This window comes from Agrilus planipennis, unplaced genomic scaffold, assembly GCF_000699045.2.
Source record: "Agrilus planipennis isolate EAB-ADULT unplaced genomic scaffold, Apla_2.0 scaffold75, whole genome shotgun sequence".
NCBI lineage: Eukaryota > Metazoa > Arthropoda > Insecta > Coleoptera > Buprestidae > Agrilus > Agrilus planipennis.
The window spans coordinates 588067-603440 of record NW_020439028.1 but is presented as its reverse complement, the minus strand read 5'-3'; the positions used below and the strand labels follow the sequence as shown (position 1 = coordinate 603440).

Below are 15374 nucleotides of genomic sequence, written 5' to 3'. Positions count from 1 at the left end.
CTATTACACATGAGATTATCAGAACTGCAAAACCAATTATTACAATTATTATCAGTTGATATCGTTAATCATTTATTTTATTTATTGTTTATTTGCTTTTTTTACTATTGTTATCTGTACTGCACTTAATTTCTTAAAATTCTTCTCAATTTGAATAGGTATTTTCATTTTCCATTCTTCATAAAAATAATATTGAGTAATTGACATTGAGTATCAAAATATTTAATGACTAAACCATCAGTATGGGTTTTTTGAGTGACAACAATTATCTTATATTTGTTTGGAAGTTCATATTTGTAAAAAAATAAACAATGTTAGTTACAAAGAACACTAAGTAATTTGAAAATTAAAGGAGATGTGTATAGGGAACCACTCAAAGACAATAAATTTCTGTATAAGGCTATGGAAATACATATAGGGTATTCAACTTGAAAATTTACGATTGTTTAAAGTTAATCAAATCCGCCATTATATATCTAACACTCTATATGTACTTAACCTACTTTGAAAGTATGGAAGGAAAGTTATAGTTATCTTTCCTGAGAGTAATGTAGCTCTAGCTTTCTTACTGTACACTAGGCATGCTTTTTTGCTATTTACTGCTCGGTGCTACTTTTTAAAAAAGAAAAATTATTTCGAAAACGGTAAATTTTAGAAGTAGGAAATCATTATAAAAGTCAACCTCAAATCATAAGTAGAAATAAGTAAATAATAAATAAAATAAAATAAAGAAAATGTTCTATTTAGGAAGCTAGAACAAATACAGCCAAATTAGGTATTTGTTTAAACTTACCACACTTACAACAGACCGATTAGCAATTGTATAAATGGTCATATTAGATTCAACTTAGGAGGGATTACTAGAAGCGAGTCAGAAGTTTTCGCTCGTTTACCCTAATTAACGGTATAGAATTTCCTCCTTTTTTATATACCCCACAAGTGCCCAATTAGATGTATGATAGGGTAGGAAAATATATCTACCTATTATGTTGTCTAGTTATTTTTCAACTGTAGTTAAATTATTGTTTAAATAAATTATTTTAATCTATTTACATTAAAATTTTGGTTAAATTATTTTAAATTACTTAAATTCGCTTTCAACCATCACCTAATTATAATATGTTAGTTGCCATTTCTTCCCCAAAAGATTGATTATTTGTAAAAAATAAGCCAAGTAAGGATAAACGTTTTTTTTTCATGTGCTTTCAACCTTACTTGACTTAAGTTTTTATAATTAACCTAACGTAATTATAATATTTCTGAAATAAATACAAAAACGAATGAAAACGGTCCCCCGTTTTACCCCCTAATTCACTATGATTCGCTTTTAAAAAATGTAATCTGACTATTTATACGATTGCTAATATATCTTCTAATCGAGTGGTAGGTACTAGTGTGTGTGTACAAATAATTCGGATGTACTAATAACTTTATAATTAGTGACCTCAATAGATGATTATGGATCATATGCAGCATCCCCGTAATGCGGAAATGATCACTTCCCTACGATTTCCTTATCTCTTGTCTTACATTTAAAAGGGGTAAAAATTTTTTACAATTGTATTGTTTGTATGAGCTGCGCAAATTTTAAGTTTTCTGTTCTACAGCATAATTTTGAAATTTGCTACGCAGAGATTCCTAGGCTTGCATAGCAAAATAACTAAGGAAAACAAAGTATCCTATTATTAGCACATCCGTATCGAAATAGCGCCTGGTCTTTTATTCAAACATCTGTTATTGACCTAATTTTGTATTTATTCAGTTTTATTATCAAACAGCAATTAGTTTGATTAAATTTGTAAAAGAAATAGATTCTTTGGGCCGAAATTATGCATGAAACGGTTTTTGAAACGAAAAGAAAACGTTGTTACAGGTTTCAAAGTTTAATAGGTTAAACATACACAGTTTTAAGTATATAACCCTTTATCAAAAGTTCTTAACAATTTGTAATTTCTAGAGTTCTACATTAAGCATTCAAAGCGTTTTCTTTGTATTACATTATTATTTATATATATTTTGTATTTTATTTTTATTAGATTCATTTATGATCAGAGGTAACATAGAACTAAACATAAACAACTTCGATGCGTTATATAAAATTTGAACTAAAGAAACGGGTCAGTTTGGGAACGTCACGGGGGGCAGGTGAGCTTGGACCGTTAACGGTGTGAATTTAGATATCGGAAAGCTAGTTATCACGGATACATGGTAGCGTGAATAACGCCCATTGATGGATTACCTAAATGAGGATAGTTTCGTCCGTGCGAGACGAACGTTTCCTTTGCGGGTACTTAAAAACAGAAGTGTTTCAAAATAACCCTTTCCTCCAAGGACTATCCAGGTATTAAAAAAAAGCAGTCGAGTGAAGTGGTCGCAGTACCGCTAGTTTTGCAAGGAGGCTGCAGGAATGTATGCGTCAAAACGGAGACTACTTCTCGGACATTTAAATTTTCAGAAAGAAGATTTTTATAAACTTTCTAAGCGTTTGAAATTTTTTCATTAATCCTTTAATAATAATTTCCTGTTCTATTCGCAGTATCGCAATTTGAGCTAACTTACAGTTTACAGTTGATCTGATCGTGAGATACCTACCTTTTGATTAATTTCAACTTGGAGAAGCTTTCATAATAATTTAGAACACTTATCTTGACGGTAAAGAATACACAGAAAATTATAAGAGTATTTGGAATTTAGAATACAAATATCATGATTGAATCATTAGACAAATTGTAGGCGAAGAGTGATTCATAAATCACCGTTTCATTCATTTATCATTACGGTTACTCTTGCTCAAGACGGACGACATCTACTGCCCCTCAGCAAAGTGCTACAGTCAAAACGTACCCCCCCCCTTTCCGCTAGTAGTATAAATTTGAGTATCATCGTGGAATAAATCACCCCAGCGGCATGGCCTAGAGGTTTAGACCATTGTTTAGCATACGGGAGAACGCTGGTTCGATTCCGGGTCCGTCTGCCTTCGTCCAACTTTTTCTGTGGTTTCCTTGGATCACTTAGGCAAATGTTGAGGCAGCAATATTCCACAGATAATCTTTTATTCTCTTCTGTCTTCATTTCGTCCGCCTCATCATTCTCACCCGATCCACCACCCACCCATTCCAACGATTCCTGAAAGCAGGCTGAAGAGGGCCTTCCGCCCTACCTTCCGGCATAGTCCAGAGGGACTGCCCGTCCACCAGCATTATTGGCTGGTGGGAGTGAAACACCCAAAAGTTTTTTTTTTTTTTTGAATAAATCCCCTGTTGACAAAGAACAACTTTTCGGTAGTGTCGCGTAGCTCAATAAATTTTTTATCAAATGTGGCACACAAAAGCACATTTTAGGCACATTTCACCACAATTTTTATTTATTGAAAGTTCCAAGATGGCGGGTACAACATTATGGACATTTAAAACTCGCTTGGTTATGGTCCATGCGAAGACATGCATCTATTGATTTACCCAGTATAAAATTACATATCAGAAGATGTAATATTTCCTTCGCAATTGTGGGCATCTAAAAGTGCCAGTGCAACGCTCACCGCTAAAAAAAGTACTTAAATACCTTCATACGTTTCATTACCAATTTTCTAGCCAAAGTGTATGTGAGAATTGAACTAAATAAAAACACTCGGATTTTGAAACCCTATTGGATGTAGTACAGCCTGTTTCAATCTGTTATTTCTATATTTACAAACCGCATGAGGCTAATAATTTTTGTATACCTTTTACCAGTACCTCTTTATATGTTATATTTACTTATATATGTAAGTACTTTTACCTTTATGGAAGCGGTATGCAAATATTTGTTCCAATGAAATGAGGTATATAAAATGTAAAATTCACTAATTGGTATCGTTATTGTTATGTAATATAATAATAGTTTCAATATTATTTTGTTTTTATCCTTTTTTCCCTACTCAGTACTCATCAAGATTGCGTAAGGTCGATTACCCACTCGTGCGGAACATGAGCTGCCGGTCTTGATGTGACCTATCTAACCGTTAACAGTTAAAACGGAATTGTTTGTAATAATATGTAGGTACTCTAACACTACGATATCGTATAATAAGGGGGCACTTGAATGAACTTGTAGCTTCCGCTATTAGCTGTTTTCTTTTGATGTATGAAATTCTAAAACGAGAAAGTGAGAGTTATTTTGTATTTGTTATAATGACTTAGTTTTAGCACTTAATGATAGAAAATCCTGGTTCCTTAATTTCATTACATATATTATAAATTCTGCTTATGTTTACAAACGTTTTATTTGTTTTTTAGGTATACAGTAACTGTACGTGTATCAGAACAGCAACCTTACCAAGTGAGGGAGTATGTATGGTGTTTAAATTTTCCTCCCAGATGTTCCAAGTATAAAATAAAATTTAAGACGGTCTATAAAACTCAAAAATTAACGAAGATGCGTCCAGTTGAGGATTGCTGTAAAGGATATGCGAAAAATAGCGCGGAAGACCGTTGTATTCCTGTATGTTCAGATGATTGTCTTCATGGAACATGTATAGCTCCTGATACATGCAAGTGTGAAACAGGCTATGGTGGTCCTTCGTGTGATATTTGTAAGTATCAATATTGTAATTATGTATAAAAGTTAGGGATGCGTCAAGTACTCCTCTTACTCCTCAGTATTCGGTGTATTCGACATTTCTTAGTATTCCTATTCGGCGGAATGTTTGGACTCAAGTGACAAATACTTATTTTGATTAAGTATTATGATAAAAAGAGAGGTTTCTAATGTGATGTCGTAAATAAACACATTTTTTGCGCTTAGGTACATTGCAAACGCTGGCTGAACCTACGAGATAGATCAAAATAATGTACTACAATATTGTACATCTTAAAAGGAGCTACAAAAAAGTCCGCGATGGTATATGTATATCTCTTAGGGATAACCCACAATAACCATTTTTATCCTTTACTTTTTATAAGAAATAATGACTTATTTACGAAGCGATTGTAGGCAATACAGCATTAATTCTTATCCAATTAACTATCTTAAATACATTGTGCATTTAATATAGATCAATATGGCCCTTTACAGCATGTAATTTAAATGAATATTTTCGAAGATATTACAGATTTAAAATGCAGGGACATAGCGGTTGCGGCGGTACCGGCCGGGGGCCGGTTTGTATTGTCTAATGACAAAAAAACTGTGAATGTTGTATATAAAGACATTCTGTAGTATATTTAGTATGTTCAGGGGGTATCTTTTGAAGATTTCCCTTTTCGATAGTAATCTAGACAAAACAAAAATATATTTAGTATCAGCATTTCACCCGTTTGAAGCTGGGGCGGGTCACTAGTTCTTTATAAACATAACTAGATCGCATAGTGCTTGCAGCTTGTATTTTATGCACTGTTCAAGATAAATTGTGGGTGAGATCTTTAATTTTCTGGTATAAAAATTCCACACTGTAATAAATAAAAAAAAAGAAATACTAAACTAAATAAACGCACAAGATGATGATCGTTGGGGCCCATTCTGCCATCTGATCTCGAAGCTTCAACATGGTGGGATAGTAAAATAATTATGTAAAATTATTAAACGATAGTTTCACTTATGCATCTTCAGTTATTTTCTGGGTTGATTGACAGGTGGCTTGCATTTATTGACCACTACCCTTACCAAAATACGAAGATGTTCAGACCGCTATAAGATGAACATATAAAATCACTCGCGCTACAATTTTTATAAATTGAACCTAGTAATTCGTCGGAGTACTTGATTTGACAAACATAAAACCGAGTAACACTCGGTAAAAATTGCACTCGTCTTTTGTTTGGTTTGCATAGAAAATTGTTGTTTTAGCATGTCCCTCTGGTTATTGGGGAAGGGATTGCCAAATGGAATGCTTATGCAAAAACAACTCCACCTGTGATCCATTTAATGGCGAATGCCGTTGCGCAAGAGGTTGGACTGGGAGATACTGTGAAAATAAATGTACACCCGGAAGTTACGGCCAAAATTGCGAAGAGAAATGTAGATGCGTTTATGGCGATTGTGATCATGTTTCAGGAGAATGTTTTTGTCATCCAGGATGGATGGGTCCTTTGTGAGTTTATACATTATATGAATATAGCCGTGCCTTTGCGAATAATCAATTGAGATCATTACAGATATCTGTGTGTTTCGTTAATATGACGTATTGTTAAATGTATTATAGGTGTGATGATAAATGTCCCAACGGTAAACACGGCTATGAATGTAAATCGGATTGTCGATGCCAAAATGGGGGTGAGTGCGATCCTGAATCGGGAAAATGTAAATGTGGTCCTGGTTGGATTGGACTAGTATGTGCAAATCGGTGTCCATTCGGATTCTATGGCGAAAATTGTTCTCAGCCTTGTGATTGCTACAACGGTGCATCCTGTCATCATATTAGTGGCGCTTGCGAATGTCAACCAGGATTTATGGGTGATAGGTAAGAACTGAGGCTAATTTTTTTTTACTACATTACCTTGCGTTCAATGATTATTTTCTATTGTACCAGTAGTAACGGTAAAACTTTCAAATCGCGGCTTTTTCGAAAATGCAACTTTTTTGCTGGAAATGGCTTAAAATGACCTAATAATGAAAAACTTACATGAAATAATCGGAGGGAAGGTGTTTTAAACAATTTTCTTTCTAAATAAATATTTTAAAGGTACCATACAAGTATATAACCTATAGGAATTTCACAGTCATTTATCATAGATAACAGTCACTACTCAGCCGTTTCTGACTTCGTTTCTACAGTTCCAACTTGCATTCATTTAAAAAGTGATACCCGCTCAGCAGTTGTATATACAATATAAATATATACAGATTATTACTATTCGAGGAAGATACAGTTATAATGTTTGTATATAAAATAGGGGAAGGGGGCAGTGTCGAATACGTTAATCTAACCTACTCAACGTAATACAATACAAACCAACTTAAGTTAGGTTAGGTTAAGGTATGCAGCGGTGCCCCCATTTCCCTATTTTATAAACATACATTATACCTGTACCTTCCTCGAATGGGAACAGTTTGTATCCATTTATATCGTATGTGACTTTTGAGCGGATACCACTTTTTAAGTGAATTTAACTTGAACTGTAGAGACGAAGTCAGAAACGGCTGAGTAGTGACTATTAACTATGGTAAGTGGCTGTGAAATTCGCATAGGTTATATAACTATAAAATATCTATTTACAAAGAAAATCGTTTAAACCACATTCCACCAATTTTTTTCTTCTGAGATTCTTATAAATAGACGTATTCCAACTAAGGCAAGAGTTTAACCGTTAGCGGAAAAAACGGACTGTTAATTGTAATCTAAAAGTGCTTATTTTCACTTAAAACTACTCATAACACCCCCCCCCCCGATTATTTCGTGTAAATTTTTCATTATTAGGTCATTTTCAGCCATTTTCAACAAGAAAAAGTTGCATTTTCGAAAAAGCCGCGATTTGGAAGTTTTACCAACCTAACTTATTTATAATTATAATTATTAATAAACATTTTTATTGCATCTTCGTGCTTTAAATTTTTGCATACTATTGGTTTTAGGGGGGAAACTCGGTGTTAATAAGGGCTCGTAGAACACGCTCATCTATTTTAGCAATCTTTGTAACATTGTTAGGTTTAACATCTGTTTCAATATTTTCGAATTTCAAATTATAAAGCTAGTTTTTTACTTTTCCTTGAGGAATATTTAAATTTTTGTAAGTTTGTGCCCAGGGATTAAAATTCTATAGGTACAAACAATGGAATTTCGCATATTGTAAGATAACGACTTTTTGACAATTACTTAACTTAAAATACTTCATCAATGTCACAATTAATTGTCTACAAGTTGAAGTCACTATCAATATGTATAAATAAAAAATAAACGTGTGTGTACACTTTACAATCATAACTACTCTGCGCAGACCCAACCGGTGTTTTATGTGATAGTAGCATGATGGTTGCATGTCGGTAGCTGTGGTGGTGTGGGAGACATGGTGCTTAAAAGGGTCGATCTGGGGCATTTCCATATTTCAATCTAAATTCCCTAAAAAATATTTGGAATCTCATATAACGTTGGAAATTTTTCCAATTTGGGGGGTGTGTGGATTTGTGGGTCGACCACCGGTCATCAAACACCAGTTTAGAATAAGTAAAACTGCACTAGAAAGTTCTTGAATGTTTCTAACGTTGCCGCCGCTAGAATGTTTTGGAATGTCTAAGATTGTCCTCAGGTACAATATTATAGAATAGTGTTGCAATAGACCTCTGCAATTACGGAAGTTCCGCATACATTTTCACGTCCGCTTCTGTATCTGGTTCCGAAGTTTTGTAACGGAAGCTTAACAAAATCTTATTTCTCATCTTTTTGAAAATCAATATATCAGAACAAAAAAACAAGCCGTAAAAATTTATTGTTTTTATTTGTTGGCTGAACTTTTTGCCCGTTTTCAAAACACAATTTAAATGGAATTGTTAGTTACAAAGCTGCATGTTGTGCAAGTACCTATGTTAGCTTTCAACGACCCCTCTGTAACATTCTGAACGTATTATTATCAACAGTTTATGTTTATAAAGTATTGGCGTTAATGCAGCGTTATAGTCGGTAAAATTTTGTTAATAAAATAACTTTATTATAGTTTATGGCCCAAATCTATTTCCTGATATTTCGTATGTTGATATTTTCCAAATTTTTTTATCTTATTCGTTTCGTACTTAATCTAAAGACGTCTAGGACTTTCGGTTCCCCCTGAGTCTAATAATTTCATTTCGAAAATACTAATACAGTTATAGCTTTTATTTATTTTGTATAGTGTTTACTCAGTGGTGTAAAATTTAATTTAAAAGTGCAATTTTGAAGTCCATTTGGGATTATTTTGTTGATATTAACGATGCTAAATGCAAAATTTGTAGGTATCAAAATATTCGCAAAAAGGGCGCTGCATTAAAGAATTACCTAAAACCATTACATTTCCGCTTCCGCAAAAATTTACTATTTACTTCTGTTTCATTATGACACTTCCGTTACATCACTATTGTAGAGTGAATTGGATCGGAAGATTCAAGAACGAGGAAGGACCATTATGTGTTACTGGTGGGGCTGACTAACAATGCATTTAGGAAATTTTCGTATATTTCCACCTTCGCTTTAAATGAAAAATGTTTGGAATCCCCTATAATGTTCGATACTTTTACAAATCAGATGATCGGCGGTCAAACACCTGTTTAGAATAAGTGAAAACGTACCTACGTATGTTCTTGAATGCTTCTAGGGTAGTCCTGATCTTGGTTGGAATCTTCTATAATATTCGAGATTTCTTTAGTCTGATGCGTGTTTGGGTTTGCAAAATCGACCAACTAACACCCGTTTAAATTAAGTGAGAATGTAAACCTGGCAGAGCGAGTAGTCGTTGGCTGGTAAATAAATAAATTCTAAATCAGAAAAAAAAAAGTTTCATATTCTTTTCCTTATAACAAATAAAAAGGAAAAAGCAGTTTTACAAATTTATTAACTAAAATACAAGATTCGTTAGAATTTAAAAATATATACACTAAACAGAATTCTCAATGAGCATCACTCAAAAGAAAGTAAACGGGTACCCTCATTGTACTGGATTTTTCGGGCCACTGTCAAACACTATTTGCCAGTTAATTAAAAAATTAAAAAGAAGACTCACCCCTAATTACCACAAAAACTTTTTGAGCGGACACGTGTTTCGCCCACTTCATACTGTCTCGCGTTGATAATGCTCACGTATAAAGTGGGCGAAACACGTGTCCGCTCAAAAAGTTTTTGTGGTAAATAGAGGTGAGTCTTCTTTTTAATTTTTTAATTAACTGGCAATATAGTGTTTACCACAGTCTCCTTTTTCTACTTTGACTATTTGCCAGGGTTGAAAATTGAACCTTCACTACTAAAATCATTTATAACACAAAGTGAGTATTTTCTGCCTGACCGACCGGGTTTTTAAATATTCTTAAAAATGTCAACATAACCGACAGGATCTGCTTAGACTACACTGTAATTATAATTTCATTTGTTTTTTAGATGTTTGGATATTTGTCCAAGTGGTACATATGGATATAATTGCTCACAGCAATGTGACTGTTTAAACAGTGCTACATGTTCTTCAGCAAGTGGAAAATGTAATTGTGCTCATGGATGGCAAGGTAAACGATGTAGTGAGAGAATTTGTAAGGACGATCTCTGGGGAGAAAAATGCCAAAATACTTGCGAATGCAATAGGTGAGTCAATTCATTTACTTAAATGAATTAAATAAAAATTCAAAAAGAACTAATCTTTTTTGGAACCCATTTATGATATTGCCTATCCGGCTCAAAACATAGTACTGTGTCAATTAGAAAAAACATTAAGGTGAAATTAACTTTTCTAAATTAATGAGGGTTCAATCCCCTTCGAGAATATTCCATACAACTAGAAAAACTAAATATAAATAAAAAGCGCATTAAATGAGTAACAGAATGGGCTTTATACTGTTTAAATATTTAGTAAAAAAATAAGATCCTGCAAACAGTAATTTCGAAATTTATAATTTGATAGTTTTCATATTACATGCTATTTAATTTATAAGATAATAAACAATAGAAACCTGTTAATAGAAACATAAGTGCTTAAAAAGTTACACAATAGAAATACATGACTTGACATCCACTTTGATTTTTTTTTGAGTGGGAAAAATTTTACAATAGAACTAATGTTTTTGGTGGGATGTGAATAGTACAAACGTTACAAATTGTACCATTTAAAATTTTAACAAGGTTCTACGGTTTACATTTGTATTAATTGGCTATAGATATGTAATTCTGAATAACACGTAGAAATTCTGAAATATGACCTTGTTAACTTTTTTTTAACACATATTACAATTAGTTTCATTAATGGATGTCGATTTATTGTTCTATTTTATCATTTCGGAAATTTCATTACAAGTTATAGACATATCGCCAAGTACTGATATGTACTAACTGCAATATTGCAAATTTTGACATGGGTCTTATGAAGGTATTTACTTGTCAAACCGAATCTATGACGCAGCTTGTATATGTGATTAATAAAGAACAATAACTTGGTCAACAACTATCGGACGTGGATCGCGATTTTTATCTCATTTTGTTCTTTATTAATTTGGTTTACGTGCGTAATGTATGAGCTGCGGAGCAGGTTCAGTTTGACAAGTAAATTCCTTCATAAGGCTCTTGTCAAATATTTGAAATACTAGTTGGTAGTAAAAACCAGTAGGCCCATAAAACATAGAGATATCGTGTTAACAGAACTTGCTCGTGTGGAGTAACAATTTCGACAATGGTTTATCAAAATTGCCTATGGCGTGCGGTGAGAATTAATAAATTCGAAAAAATTACCACGTCTGGTAGTTCCGATAAGTTACTTATTGTTCTTTATTTAAGTCTCCAATATAGAAATTTGAAGTGGTCAGGTGTTCTGTCGAAACTGCCAGATGTGGATCGCGATTTCGATCTTATTGGATCTCATCAGCGAGTTTCGACAGAACACAAACAGACCAAATTTACCTGCTGTTCTAACAGCGCGTTTTATAAAATCCTACAAATGGCGCGGTAAACGCCATCTGTAGTACAATTATACATTTTGCGGAATCAATATGAATTCAAGCGTAGCTCACCACTACGTGATAGTGAAGTGGTCAGTATTCTGTCGATACTGCCAGACGCGGATCGCGATTTCGATCTCGTTGGATCCCATCACATGATCTCGTTTATTTTAAAATTACTTTAAGTGATGTTTGATCTTGATTATACGAAGGTTTCGTCAACGGAAATAAGAGATATATACAAACAAAAACCACAAAGGAAAAATCTACTGTGAAAATATTTATTCAATGTAAATTACCTATAAGTATTATTTGACCGGCACTGGACTAATTCGCTCCCCTCCTACGTGCGTAAGCATAGAAATTGCTCTACTACGACCATCGACGTAAAGTATGGACGTGCCTTAGCCGTGTGTCATTGTAATAATTTCTTGGCTCGAAAAATGAGGGAGATGGCGTATGGTTTCGGACTAATGCTATCTCTTTCATGACAGCTTACGCACTATCGTGAGAGAGATGGATATTGTCCGAAACTTCGTTCCATCTCTTTCTTTCGTTGTACCTCAATTCTGACCGCTAAGGTACGTTCATTAGTAGACGTCGATGACTACGACCCTTTACTCGACTTCGGAATGTCTCATATTTCTATTGTCACGAATTGATCAGTGCACTTTTATCTAAAAAAATGCTCATATTTTTTGGAGTACAGTTGTGTTTATGCCCCACGTTGTTGCATCGTTGCTAGGTGACATGCTACTAGCCAGTGTCAAAAATTATTACTGCTACAAAATATTTTTAAATTGAAACTTTTATTACATCGCCTCAAATTTTTTCGTCCATCTATCGCATGTCGCATTACAGCCGGCCGCGGAGTAGGGGTAAAAGTGAAAGGCACTCGGCAAAACAACTAACGCCAATATTGTGGCACCTACGCCTCTCAGGAGCTAACCCAGATTGAAATTAAAATTTATAGTTAGATACCTGTCTACTATTGATTTCCATTTATCATTCCCATTTTCCATCATTAAGATAAGATTAAGAACGCGATTTTAACACCCTAATTCGAATAATTTTCCGAAATTTTACAGTTACATGCCTACAATCCGAAAAGTTTCACTTACATCGTGGTTTCATAAAATCACACAATTGTTTTTTTGTTATTTGGGACTGCCCTTAACTGTAATTTTAGATCTTTTCATTTATTTGGAGACCTTCAGCCTCTTATCAACGTCGCATCCAAATAGCCCATAATTTGTTGGAATTGCTAAAAGAGTCTCCTTAAGAGTTTTGACCAGGTTTCCATAAGTGGATATTTATAAAATATTTAGTACTAGAACATTAACGACCTGCTTTATAAAACGCAGTTGCGTATCGTTACTTCGATGACAATGCATTGCAGTGTTTCTCTTCATGTAAATTATAACTGTTGGAGTATTAATTGATATCGGTTGTATTTACGCTTATCTAAGATTGATAAAGGCGGAAAAAAGTTAGACGCATGTTAGAAAGAGAGTTAAAAAACTGCAGCATTGAAACATGTAGAATTAAAAGATTAAAGATGTGTTTATTATATTTTCTTCATTATTTATATACTTAATTATTAATGTGTGTTCTTTTTGAATCGTAATGATATTTCATTTCAACTATACCAATTCCTTTTTATTTATGTATGTAGGGATAATACGGAGGTGTGCCATCCATGGACTGGTGAGTGTGAATGTAAAGCTGGTTGGAACAGCAAAGACTGCTCGAGACAGTGTCCTATTTTAACATACGGAAAAGGCTGCCACGGTATTTGCAGTTGTAAAAATAATGCTCAATGTTCACCTGTTGATGGAAGTTGTATTTGCCCACCCGGGTTTCGAGGTAAAGATTGTAGCGAAGAGTGCGGCTTGGGTACTTTCGGAGAAGATTGTACACAAAAATGCAACTGTGAGTTTTGAACAATATCTTTTTGGCAGTTTATAAACTTTGTATGGGTTTTATTTATTTTTAAAGGTAAAAATGGTGCAACGTGTTCTTCTGAAACAGGACAGTGTTTTTGTGCTCCTGGATGGGAAGGTCAATATTGCGACAGACCCTGCAGCGAAGAGAAGTATGGGATCCATTGTAATGAAAAATGCAACTGTAAAAATGGTGCGGCATGCAATCCACAAAATGGTAAGTGTTTTCATTATTACAAAATTGTTAGCACAAAGTTTAAGCAAATCTATTTCAATCCACCATATGGTTACATATTTATTTATGTTGATGGACTGGTGTTTTGGATGTAGTAAACATTCAGGGTTGAATATTTTGGGTATAGGCCTATTAAATTGTCTAAAAATTAGGTACCTACATTAACATTTTGGGCAGGCAGCAATTAGGTTTAAAAATGTAAGAGGGGTAACAGTAAGTTTAAAAACTAGTGCCTGAAAAGAACAGAGTAGCAACCAATACGAATTCTGCCAAGTGACAAAGTCTCCGATAGTAGCACAAGTAAAATAATGTTATTAATGTTTGTTGGTTAATTCGTGGTTGCCACATTTCGTTTGTCTTTTGTAACTTGGAAATATCTCAGAAACTACTAATTGTAAGTTTAAAAACAAATCATGTTTAACAAACTTACAATTAAATAACGCATATTGATTCTAATTTTTTATAGAGAAATTAAACTGTTTAAAATAAAAAATTTTGTAACTTGTAATGGAAGGAATACTGTGTCTATCCCCGGTTTAGTCGGAGGAACTCAGTCATGACATCTAGTAGTTTGGCAGAGCATTATCGGTCCCATGCCTGAAAATTCAAATTCGTATTTCAACTACAATCGTTGTTTATAGATAATAAGTATCTAGCAGACTTTCTAATTAAAAGAAATACCTACTTCAAAAAGTGAAAAATTTATTGGTCAAATTGTTAATTATATCCATACGTACTACGACTTTAATTTTAAGTTCTGCACCCTGAAAGCGATCTGACAATATTATTGTTCAATCTTTATGAAGTAATATCGATTTTACATTTAGATCTGGGGAATGGGCATTTTCGAACACTCAAAAATGTATAGTTTTGATTAATTTTTACGGGGAATGCTATTATGTAGCTATGGAACATAATTAATATAATAAATAGCAATACCTGCTTATATCCTAATGTTTACTACACTCTTTGTAAACAGGTTCTTGTACATGTAGCCCCGGATTTACCGGTGAGTTGTGTGAAAAACGCTGCGAGTTTGGATATTTTGGTCAAAATTGTCAGCAGGAGTGTCAGTGTAATATAGATAATTCAGACGGGTGCGATCCAGTTACTGGAAAATGTATTTGCAAAAAGAGTTGGAAAGGTACGTAACACGGTTCCTATTATTTAAATGTAATTATAGTTAGATCTTCCTCTATGATTTTGTACTATATCGTCATCTAGTGATAATTACTTTTAATTATAGTAATTCATAATGTTTAACAAGGCGTTTTAAAGTCATGTACTTATCAAGTTGAATCTGCAACGTAATTTGTATACCTGATAGGCATGCAAACCAAAATAATATCACGTATATTTGCTACGTTGTGGATTCAGTTTGACAGTAGATACCTTAAGGAACATGGTATACAACGATTAACGGTAAATGTCAGCAGATGGCGATATGCTGTCAAGAATTTGATTAATTACTTTGCATTTATGGAGTAACTTCGGTTTGGTCGGTGATTTGTCGAAACTATCTTTGGCATGCTGATAAAAACTAATAAGCTTGATCTACATCTGGTAGTTTTTATAAATTGCTGACCCAAGAAGTTAATGTTTGTGTGATCTAACAGCGCGTT

General features: G+C 33.8%; 1 protein-coding gene across 1 annotated transcript in view; it reads left to right on the top strand.

The window, feature by feature from the left end:
• Positions 1 to 15374, top strand: part of LOC108735990 (protein draper) — a 41467-nt gene that overhangs the window by 20558 nt on the left and 5535 nt on the right. The window contains exons 3-10 of the mRNA XM_025976448.1: positions 4275 to 4570; positions 5824 to 6067; positions 6179 to 6436; positions 10034 to 10231; positions 13250 to 13506; positions 13573 to 13734; positions 14732 to 14900; positions 15031 to 15059. Coding sequence (XP_025832233.1) covers positions 4275 to 4570; positions 5824 to 6067; positions 6179 to 6436; positions 10034 to 10231; positions 13250 to 13506; positions 13573 to 13734; positions 14732 to 14900; positions 15031 to 15059 — 1613 coding nt within the window. The remainder of the gene's footprint in view (positions 1 to 4274; positions 4571 to 5823; positions 6068 to 6178; positions 6437 to 10033; positions 10232 to 13249; positions 13507 to 13572; positions 13735 to 14731; positions 14901 to 15030; positions 15060 to 15374) is intronic.